Genomic DNA, 12046 nt, shown 5'->3' with positions numbered 1-12046 from the left:
AGAGTCCATGGAAAGAAGTTCTGTCCCTATGATCCTCTCCACAGTCTTTATGACTCTCTGCAGAGGCCTTCTTCACTGCCTGTGTGGTGTTACCACACCAGACAGTGGTCCCTGTGGTGAGGATGCGCTTTATCAGTCCCCTGTAGGCCTGGGTGAGAGTGCGATGGTTCAGACCAGCTTTTCTGAGCAGCCTGACGAAGTAGAGCCTTTGCTGGGCTCTTTTCACTGTGGCTGTGGTGTTGAGAGTCCAGCTGAGGTCAGATGTAACCTGCAGTCCCAGGAATCTGTAGCAGTCTGCCCTTTCCACCTGAGTCCCTTTGATGGTGAGAGGCTGAAGAGGGGGAGGCTTCTTCCCAAAGTCCAATATTCTTTCTTTGGTTTTGTCTGTGTTGAGGATGAGGTCATTTTTCTCACCACGGACAAGAATGTTGTTTCTTGTGGTCCTGTACCCTGACTCGCCCCTCTCCTTGATGAGTCCCAGGATGGTGGTGTCATCAGGCTATTTGGTTACGATTGTGTTTTTCTGGGTGGAGACACGTCGTGGGGTTAAGAGTTTGGGGCTAAGGCAGCAGCCCTGTGAGCTCTGCTGACACCTGTTCTCCCATTCTCCCCACCAGTGGTTTTTCTGTCAGGAAGTCCAGGATCCAGCTGCAGGTGGGAGTTGGGACACTGAGGTCTTTTAGCTTATCAATTAGCTTATCCAGCCGAATAGTTTTAAGGGCAGAACTGTAGTCCAGGTAGAGCATCCTGACCCATACGCTCTGCTACTTTCTAGGTGTTACAGAGTGTGGTGTAGGGCTAATGCTACAGCGTCGTCCACTGATCGGTTGGGCAGTAAGCAAACTGCAGTGTCTGGGACTGTGTGGTTGATGTGTGTGAGAACTAGATTTTCCTGGCACTTTAGGGCAACTGGTGTGAGTGCCACTGGCCTGAGCTCACCTAAGGTGGATTTGTCTTGTCCCTTGGGGACTGGTATGATGGTGGATGGTGGAATTGAAGATATGGAGGACTACAAACTGAGATAACGACAGGTTAGAGATGTCAGCATATACACCGGCTAGTGGTTCTCCACAGGTCTTCAGAACTTTAGGTAAAACTTTGTTGGGTCCCACAGCCTTGTGGAGTTCACTTTCTTCAGAGCCTTCAGGACCCGTGTGTGTGTCACTTGAAAAGCAGTGTTAGTGGGGTCGCACAGAGTTTTTGAGGGTGTGTCCAACGTTTGCCAAGATGCATTTGTATATATTTTAGGCCTGAGACAATATGCTATTCTCATTTTTCGGTTCTGTCACGATTTTTGGAGTGCCGATTTCAATTGGATTCTTGGATATTCACGATTTTTGCAATTTTTAGTTTGCTTTTCTATCACCAGATGTTGAAAAGTTAAAAAATGATGATGTCTACAAACTGTATCAGGAGCCATATTTTCCCATAAAATGCACATCACCTGAGAGAAATATTTCACCTCTGCTGGAGAAAAGTGGTAACTGTTTCCAATCCAGTTTTTAAACAAAGACTGAAATGAAGAATTTGAATTTGAAAAAAAAAAAAGATTTTTGACAAAGAATCCCGATTTTGATATTGTTGAACAAAAAAATTCAAAATATATCGATTTTTGATTGTTTCTCCCACCCCTAATATATTTATATGTGAAGTATATGATTTTAATCTAAAGTCTTGTCCTTTTGGAGCACAATACAGTTAAGTACAGAACTTTAGTCTATCAAATGGGAAAATAAAACTTTTAATGTCAGTCTTCACACTTCAGCTGTGAAGTTTCACACAGCTCCCACAAATCTCGGCCCAAATTCACAAAGACTTTGCTGCTAAATAGATGAAGTATTTGTACAAAGAAAGGGGCAGGTCGAGCTCACTCCTGTCTCCCCTATGTCAGATCTAAAGGTCAAGGTGATCTTTACATTGACAAGTGCCCATGTTTCAGCTCCACTGAACACACCAAGACACCGTGTGTGCTTCCTCAGCAGTCAATACGAGCACGCCGCTGCCCAGCCTGATTCTTTATCGTCACAGGGAGGACCCTACAATCTATGCAGTTTATCAGCGAATCCAAATTAAACAAATCTCACCACAGCTTGTGCCTGTCCTCTGGCGTTCCGTTCATTAATTAGACGTCTAAAAATATCAAACCCCTCCAAGACTTAATTAACCCATCGACTCCATTTGGTAGCTGGTGCATGCCTGTCTTTGGAGGGGAGACAAATGACTTTTATCAGAGCGTGTGAGTGTGCTTTTTTGTGAGCATTTGGTGGCGTATCAGTGCGTGCAGGTTCGAGTATGTGCATGTTTTTCACTGAAGGCATTAGTATTCTTCAATCATTTATGCATGCCTGTGTCCTTGCCTGCATGGGGTAGGAGTTATCTTTTTGTGCTCTTTTTTTGTGGTAATCTGCCATTACCTTTTTCTCGTGATGTAACACTGCAGCCTCACAGTGAAATCTGCTGCTGAGCTTGACAGCCTGTGAGCACTCATGATTACTCCCATCAGTCATGCTTTCTAGCATGCTAACGCCACAACACAGATGAAACAAAAGTGTCCGAGGCCATTTTGACCCATAATTATCTATGACTAACAAGGAGTGGGTTGTAATAAAGCTGTTGTAGATTAATTACTTACATTTAATGTGACACTTGTTAGATATGTAATCGTGGGTGGGCGTAGTGCGGTGCCAGAGGTTAGTGAAATTACTGTCACAAGGACGTCATTTTCCTCAGTGGGGTTGATGAATTTCGTGTCTATATGGAGTAACAATTTAATGTCCGAGGAAAGAAGTACTAACCTCTATTTGTAGTTTGTTTTAATTCACTTTTTCACGTTTCAATTGTTATTTTCCAATACATGACATTTGCTTCAAAGGTAATCACAGTCATAAGTCTGACGCATTAGTGACATTTTGATGCAGCTTATCTCCTCCTGACATTTCCCACAGTCAGTCAGCTGCCATCCATCATCAGACAACCTGTGAGTACTGACTTACTCACTGATTGGCAGAGCAAATTTCAGAAAAAAAAAGAGTATCACACACTTTCACTGCACTTGAATCATAAATAGTCATAGAGTGGCTATATTTAGACTCATCCTGAACGCAGCTCTGGTCCAGAGTTACTGAAAAGTCCAAGAAATATGAAACCTAGTGGGATATAACTCAATGAAAATCCAGAGCTGGGGTTGGATTGGCACGGCGCCAAGGCCGATCCGACTGCCAGGATGTCAGAGTGACAGATGGATAGGGTGACAGAGAAGCCTTCAAATATCACACAGAATCGAATGATTAAATGATTTCTGACACAGCCCTATTTTATGAGTGCTGATCACTGACCGCTGAAATGTACGTCCAGTCAAAGTCCCACACTAAGCCCAATGTACCAAGGTAAATGTAGACAGGAGAGAAACAGATAGACAGGAGGTTTAGTTTGTGCTTTTGTATGACTGTAGTAAGTCTCTGCATCTGTGCTGTATCATCATTACGTGTTTGCTGCGAGAGGCAAAGCTGCTGACTCAGCTGCTATTACTGTTACAGTAATTGAACTTTGTCGTACTGTTTGTGCAGTACTGTTGAACAAAACGAGAGTGTGTGAGTGAGTTAGAGAGAAATAGAAAGTGTGCTACTGTGTGTAATGAGCTTGTGAACAATCACCATCAGTTTATTGCAGTGTTGTGGAAATAATCCCAGCAGCTTTTAATGAGCTCCACCACCATCTCCACTATAGAAACCTATTGAGATCATATTATAACACAGACTACATGTTGGTTAATCGCTTAAGGATAATGGAGCCACATTTTCCCCTCACACCAAGACCATGATTGGGGAAACAATCATGCTCCACGTGATCTGTGTTTTGCCCCACTGGCAATTGTTGCCCAAGTGTATCACTGTCATTTTCTACTCGCAATAAAAAACCTTAGCATTTCTAGTTCAACTTTTTCCACTTATATGCTTGTAGACAACTTAGACAAAGATTTTGGTCTATAAAAAATAGTTTCCAAGTGGTTCCTGTCACATGACATCATCTCCTTCCTGCTCCTTCGGTTGGAAGACATGGGGAATGCAAATCGTCATGGAAAGAGACAATTTTCATAAATTTCTTATGATTTTCCCCCCAAACATACATATAATCATTTAATCATCCAAGTCTCAAGAGTAACCGTCCCCCAAAAAATGTACCTGGGATAAATATTTTTTTGTTCATGGGCTTATTTCTATGAATGGCAACAAAAGTTGCCACCCACCTTTTTTATTTATTATGACTATATTATTATTTTTATTCATTATGACTATATTATTTTTTATACCTTTATTGGTATCATAACTATTATTATTTATATTTTTTTATTATATGACCGAATGACAAGCTGTGTGACCACCGGCAACAATTTTTGCTAGTCATAAAAATCTTATTTTCTTCACAACAAAGAACAAAATGGAAAAAATAAATACATAACATTATTCAGAGGAACTCAACTGTTAAACTACATGCCTTACAACTCTGAAAAAAATCTGGCAGAAATGGGTTAATCTATTGTTTATCACGGCTGCTGGTTAAGGCAAGGAAAGTGGTTAAACCTTGACTTAATATTTACCCAATGCAAGGTATTCTTTTTGTCTTTCTGCTCCTTACTACAAAGCCAACATTTAAGATGTGATGTCTCTTCAGTGTGTAAAAACCCTTTCTATATGTAGTAAAGACAGGCAGAACACAGAATTCTCCCTCTAGATGGGATAATGGTGATGCTGATGTCTGTTTACTCAATTATCTAGTTTAACAAGTGCAAGAAAATTGCAAAATGCAACCGCCTGGTTTGTCTCAATTGCGCCTGTGACGGTAATGTCCCAGTGGGTAAAGATAAGCTCTATTCCTTCATTTCCAAGCTTTAATCTGGCAGCTGTTATGTTCAACGGCACAGTCGGATTTTTAGAAGGTGTTTTTGTCAACACGCTTCAGGAGTTTGTCACCTGCCTGATGTTTTTACAAAAGTGTGAATGGAAAAGCCTCAATTTTGAGTAGCTGTTAAAGCTGGGGGAAGATTCTGAGACGTGCTGACTGGATATGGAAATGAGTCGTCTTTCTGTTGAATGGTAACTAAGGAAGAAGTATGGGACACACACACAAAACATTGCTCTATTACTAGAAAACTGTGTTGCTTCGCTGGGATTAACAGGAGGCCTCATTCACCAACATCTTAAGATTTTTCTTAAATTTGTTCAAGGGAATGTTTCAAGTTTAAAATGCACAGAACATGAGCTCTTTATTCACTGCAGAGGTGGGAAAAATTTTAATTCAAATAATTTATTATTGAAGGACTCTTTGACTACCTTTACATATCTCAAGCCTTAGCTGAACCATTCTCATTGTGCATTTCAACCCCATCTGCCATTTGACATTCTTTTTGGAGATCACATGATATCATTCTGCTGTTGTTGAGAGACAATCGAATGAGTTAATGGGCGTTTCTGTCAGAGGAGAGTTATTTTTGACTTCTTATGGTCTGTGGTTTTGTTGTCTATAATGCGTCTTGTTCCCATGAACAACTGTTTAGGTACCTCCACCAAGGAGGTTATGTTTTTGGGAGAGTTTGTCTGTTTGTCTGTGAACAACATAACAGAAAAAGTAACAAACGGATCTTGATAAAATCTTCAGGAAATGTTCAAAATGGGATAAAGAAGAACTGATTAAATTTTGGAGGTGATCTGGATCATCATCTGGATCCAGGATTGTTTTAAAGGATTCTTTATCATTGTGAGATAGGGCTGTTTTCACCATATGTGAACAGAACTCCACCATAAATGGTCGGATTGCTTTGGAAAAAATACAAGACAAGGTCACCATAATTTCTGACAGGTGTACAAGTACGATCCAGATTCTGACAATATTCTGGATACTAAGATCTGGAATATGAAATATGTACTGTGTCATCATCATTTCCAACACTGTCAGGAAACAAATTATCGAACAAACCTGCAGCTAACACCAAATTGTAGCAGACAGTCTGCTGAAAGGGAGTATAACATTAAAGTAGGACTTAAGTGTTGGTGACAATCACAATATGCTTGGTGGAGGTCTGCACTCTCTTGAGTGTTTTTTTTTAGTTTTGTTTTGTTTCTTTTTTTTTTTTCTTTTCTTTTCTTTTCTTTTCTTTTTTTTCTTTTTCGTATTTTTCCTCAGTAAACAAACTTTGGTTCAGGTTATCACCCCACCATTACCTCATTAAGTAGAGTAAGTTGTGCTTGTGCTGATATTCAGAAGATATTGAAATGAAGTGGCTTTAACACAAACAGACTTGATGATTTAGAAGATAACTGCAGTGGTCTCCTATTTTTTCCAGAGCTGTATACTCTACACACAACACCTACATATACACAGACAGGTTATTGCACAGGGAACTTGCATTAAGATGCTACATCCGTACAGTATGTTTTGTAATTACATGGTGGAGTGAATGCTGCAGAGCAGGCATCGTCTTAATTAATAGGTACTGCATGTATCCAGCAGATGTGCAGGGAACTAATGCTACAACTATTGGATTTCCTCTGGCTTTGTCCTGATCAGTTTTTCAGTCTCTTTCTGCTCCTCTTTGTGTTCCCTGTTCCTCAGCAGACCACTGTATTGAGAAGTGCAGACACTACCACAGTGTCATAAAGTCCGTTACAGTGTCCTGCACACTACAAAGGACCTGAGTCTCAGGTGCAGATGACTTTGGTCCTTCTTTACAGGAAGTCTGTCATATGTGACCAGTTCAGTTTATTGTTGATGTGGACACCCAGGTGTTTTTAGCTCTTTGAGAAACAAGTTCTTATGCTGAATTGTGTACAGATATTCACTTTTTTGGAGAAGTCTAGTTTTAATTGGTTGAGTTGATGTAAAAAAAAGATAATCAACAGATAGCTCTGTGAACAAATAGAGCTCCTGCAGTACTCTGTATTGGATTATTCCAGAGTAGAGGAGTAAAGTGGGAGAAAACTTAACATAACAGAACAGTCATTAAGATTCCTGCGGACTTGAGCGTAAACTTCCAGTCAACACAAGAATCTGTTCTGCTGTGGACTATTTTTTACTTTTGTACAGCACTTTGGAGACGTTTGTCTGTTTTTAAAATGTGCTATATAAATAAAGTGGATTTGGATTTGGATTTATACCAAGCTGTGTTTTGACGCAAGGGATGTGACTTCATCTCAGGCCTGCAGCTGTACTAACTGACAGATTTTGTGATGATGCTTGTTCAGGCAGTTTCTCCTGCTCTCAAGATGGGAGAAGATAGAGGTGCGCTGTCTTGATTAGTTTAAGGTCAACAGTGAACAATTCATCTGCATTCTGTGGTGGATTTTTCCTGTTTTCCTTTTTACTTTCTAAACTTTTTGAATTAAAAATACTCTCTTTAATCACTATCAAACAGAAGAGGACAAGAACTGAAGCTATTTGTTTGTCTGCCCGCCACAACATAACTCAAACCAGCCCTATCTGTTAGTTAAATTAGTTCAGTTAATCTGTTTTTGCACTGACTCTTCACCCTCCTGATGCCATCCAGGTGCCCCAAGATGACTGGGGGGGTTATCCAGGTGATGGGAAAGATGACGAGATCCCCTGTCGTCGGATGCGGAGCAGCAGCTACGTCAAAGCCATGGGGGATGAAGAGAGTGGAGAGTCGGACTCTAGTCCCAAGACATCGCCTCAGAAATCGGTGCGGCCAGACGCCCTGGTCAAGGCCATCATCAGACCCAGGGACCTGCTGGACTCTCAGAGGTATCACACATGCAAGATTTTTAGTGGACTGGTGTTTCATTCTTATGTTTTAATTGGTTTTGTAAATTTCCCTTTTAACCTCCTCTTAAAATCAGATGCTGCAAAGTCAACAGAGTACCTGAAACTCCGTCATGTACTTATATCATTGTTGACAACAATCCTATTGTGACTACCTCATTCAGATTATGTTTAAAATATGACATATTTGAAGCTTCTTTGAGGATTTTTTGGGGTTGTGTCATTTTTAGCGCCTCCTGTGGAAAAAGAACATTTAGTCATAATCTTTTAAAGATGTTTATGTATGCCTCAAGATGAATCTTTGTTTACAAAGGCTGGCTGTGTAGCTTGCTGTTTGTCCTCATCTGACATCAATTTGGTGGCACAAATACAAAATACTGATTAAGACATTATCTGCTTATTTGATAGTCCATTTTTTATTTTGTACGCCACAGATGCTTTATTATTAATTTCAGTCAGTTATTTAGCTAGCTGAAAACTCCTTGCAGAAGCTTTAAATCATGTAATCCCTGAAAATCCTGAAAACAATATGATTTGGTGGACACAACTACCTCCATACACTTAAATTTTTCATATTGTTTTCAGATTTTCTTGTCTGTTTTCCTGTTCCACGATATTATTTCCAAGAGTAAACCTTTCTTAAATTCAATACCTAAAGCCTTTTTTACTTGCGCACTTACAGAAATTCCCAGTAGATTTCAAGGCAGCTAACCCACAGATTTTCTGAAGTGGTTCCCTAACTTGTCCCGGATAAAGAGGACTCATGCAAGACATGACGTTAAATGCTTTAAAAAAAGAGAAAATTTTAAAAACACTGTTGCCAAATAGACCTTGTTTTAGTTGTATTCATGAAAAAAACGTGTTCAAAACAGGACCTTGAAAAAAAGTATACAGCAGCTTCATTGGATACAAGAGAATCACACTGGTCGCACATTGGTCATATGATGTAGATGTCACAACCTCTACACAGCTGCTTATAGTGAGTTTCACTGAATATTTTTGCTGCGTTTCACATTGGCTCACCCTGACTCCTTGTAGAATATTTACTGGACGATGATACGAAAAATAATTCCACAAGGTCCATGTCTGGTCCTTCTCAATGGACTGGATCTGACAAATTTCCCTTCTAGTTAATCTGTTGCCTTCCACAGGCTCAGCATTGCTGTGTTCCAGCTGTGTTTCAGATCCATCAGGTCGGAGCCCTATGGATCAGATATGCAAGACTTACTACTTTGCTGAATGCTGGAGCGTTAATTTGCACAGAGCAGATCGAGGGGAGCAGGAAGTAAGGCATTGGGACAACATTGTATCATTTGGGCCCTTATGCATATGCAGCTATTAAACAAATGGGACCATAGTCCTAACCTACCATCATGAAGCAGCCCGTTTGGCTGCAGCGTTAGCCGTATGCACGACTGCAAATAATCAGCTGGTTAACTAATTACACCATGAAAGCAACGCGAGTGCAGATTACATCGTAATTAAAGGGAACCTCCCAGAAAACCCCATCACTCAAACTGCGCATGCCTACCACTCATGAACAGCACTGAACCTGGTGAGCGGTAATGGTGTGACTGGGAGAAGATCAAGAAAACCATATTTCAGCTGCAGAAATGGGGATTTTATTGCAAGAATACACATAGATGAACAGCTAGTATCAGTTAGTCAATCAGGTAAACAAAGAGAAAGGGAAAATTTGTCAACCTTGAACAGAGTACATACGTGTGGTGTTTCTGAACCTTAATAATAAAATCAGTAGTATGAAAGCTGCTTTGCAAAACAAGCGCTGCAGCAATGCTGCAGTACCTCGATGAAGAACTCTTGAAAGCAGTTTATGAACTACAACATTTCACCACATGCATCTTGGAAGGACCCAGACGTATGAAAGCAAAGAGCGAATCAAACTTGTAAAACTGACAGCAGCAAGCCTCACCAGCTTGAGACTGTGATTGTCTCCCTTAATTCATCTCTTCACTGATCTAAATTAGCTGTATGGCAACACATTTTCACCTTTCCAAAGGATTGTCCACTGTCTTTGCATATTTTGTCTCAAATGGTAATGCATTGTGCGATGTCCGCCTTAAAAAAGCAGAACAGACGCAGTAATCCTGCCGTTAGTGCCTGTAATGGTGGGGTATACCTCCATTAAACTTAACGCTCTATTGTCCCATTAACCTGGCTCATGCATACCACTAATCCATTTTTTTTTTCCACCGTTAGTACAAATGGTCCGTTTTTTCCGCTAATGGCTTGTCATGTATATGGGCTCTGGTTGTTTGGCGAAACACTAAACAAAGTTAGTGGCCTTTAAGGTTATTGACCCTTTCAAGATTTTTCAGGGCCAACAAAGACATGGGGGTGGGAGCGTGGAAAGTCCTTGTTCATGCAGTAATAAATCCCCAATGGAAGCTAACAGACAAAGGACGAAGGAGCCAAAACATGCTGGAGTGGAAATGGATTGGACTAAGATCTAGTTTAAGTGTCACTGTTTTCACCAACTCACCAGTTTGCCTATGCTTTGATCGTCATCATATTTATTATCTTCTTGCTTTATTCTCTCAGACTGAGCTGTGGTTGTACGCTTCTTTAGCTTGAGAACGAGCTACCACATCAGTTTCTCAAACCTGAAAAGTATAAAGTACGGTCTTCTAAGTCAGCATCAGAAGAAAATCTCATAAGAGAGATTTTCAGATAGAAAAAAACATACTTAGATCTATAATAGAGATATACAAGAGGATGAGAATAGCATTTACAAATCTATGAGATTGTGATGAAATGAGATAACAGCACACGCATTAAAAATGAGTTATAAAGCCTCATGTAAGTGACATGGTAGCAGAGAAACTATTCAGTCATATTTTGCCCCCACTGGTGTTTTCTTTGCTGTGAACATAGACTGAGGTAATCTTCCTTTCTTATTATTTCTGTGTGCAAAGCTAATTATGATAGCATACAGTGTGGTACACTGCAGGAGTGATGTTACACTGCAGGGGTTACACTAAAGCTCTTCAGGTCAGACACAGATTGCCGTTCTTATCCTGCTGCTTTTGTTGTGTGCCGTGTGTCCTGATAATCGCCTGTTTTATCTTTCTGCTCTGTTTGAGCTTCACCTCCTCTCACCTCACAACCCATACCCTGTCTCCAGCCATTTCCAGCTCACCTCACTTATACTTGGTATTTGGGAAATACCGACCACAAACACAAGAGATGCCACCACCAGTCACTGGATGTGTTTGTACTCAGAGTTTCCTTTAAAAGCTGACCTTTTCTGTAATGTCACGCAGTTTTTAAGCTTTTCATTCAATAATGAATTCATAAAAGAAACTATTCAAAAATGTACTTATCCTCCCTCTCTGCTTCCTATTGTGCCTCTGAGGTGTTTTGTTGTAGTTCTTCAGCAGGACATTATGTGTGGCAGATCCATCTTTTCCGCTGTCGTTTCTTTTTAAAAGGTGATATTAAGAGAAAGAAAATTCACTGTTCACCCCTTTCAAAGGTACCTGTTCCTCCTTTTTTCGCAGCAGAATGGGAAAATAGTAATTACCACCTCGATTCACAAGTTTGTTTAATATGACAGTTTAAAAATACCCAATACTTGCTCTCACAAAACATTTTTGTCTGCCTCCTTCCATGCTTTCAGAGCTGTGTATGATAAGTTCTTTCACTCGTCATGGTTTGAGTTCAGTTTAGTTTCACCTCCAAGGCCTTTAGTTGTATCTTTAAGGCAGCCTCATAGTAGTCAGCCAGGTGCAGTCTCTCTCTTTACTTTGATTTCTTGATGCAAAAACTTGAACTCAAACTCACCAGTTACTTTAATAAGCCCTTTAGGCTGTGTCTGTAATAATCAGAGGTGTCTGCCAAAAAGCACAGCATGCTTTAAGATAACCGATTTCTGGTAATTTTATGAGCAGAGCCGTGTAGAGGCAGCTGTGGCACAGTCTGGAGTCAAGTTGGGTTTGAGAGGAAAGTTCTTTAATAAATAGCTGTGGGCCTCACTTCATTTTTGGACCAATTAAATATCCTCTTTTCTGAAGCAGGAGTTAAATCTATGTCCTCCATGCACTCAAACACAAGGTAACGAAAGAGGTCTAATACTGCCAGAACCTTCACTGTTTGTAGGAAGCTTTATATCTGCCTATTAGAGTATTTGTTGAATTTGATCAGGATTATGTGAGCTGTTTGATAAATGGGCATACATCATCCAAACACAGACATTTGTGATGGAAGGGGCCTGATGAGTTATGTGAAAATGAGTGAAGACTAATGTGAGAGT

The 12046-nt window shown here is 40.3% G+C and overlaps 1 protein-coding gene across 8 annotated transcripts in view; it reads left to right on the top strand.

Annotated features, from left to right (window-relative positions):
• The window catches only part of dlgap2a (discs, large (Drosophila) homolog-associated protein 2a), a 251386-nt gene that overhangs the window by 181541 nt on the left and 57799 nt on the right, over positions 1 to 12046 (top strand). For all 8 annotated transcript variants that reach the window (XM_074691350.1, XM_074691343.1, XM_074691349.1 and 5 more), the window contains one exon: positions 7541 to 7755. In XM_074691350.1, coding sequence (XP_074547451.1) covers positions 7541 to 7755 — 215 coding nt within the window. The remainder of the gene's footprint in view (positions 1 to 7540; positions 7756 to 12046) is intronic.

This window comes from Halichoeres trimaculatus, unplaced genomic scaffold (assembly GCF_033239565.1).
Source record: "Halichoeres trimaculatus isolate MK-OKI-2021-1 unplaced genomic scaffold, fHalTri1.1 fHalTri1_scaffold_17, whole genome shotgun sequence".
NCBI lineage: Eukaryota > Metazoa > Chordata > Actinopteri > Labriformes > Labridae > Halichoeres > Halichoeres trimaculatus.
This window is presented reverse-complemented; position numbering and strand designations above follow the sequence as displayed.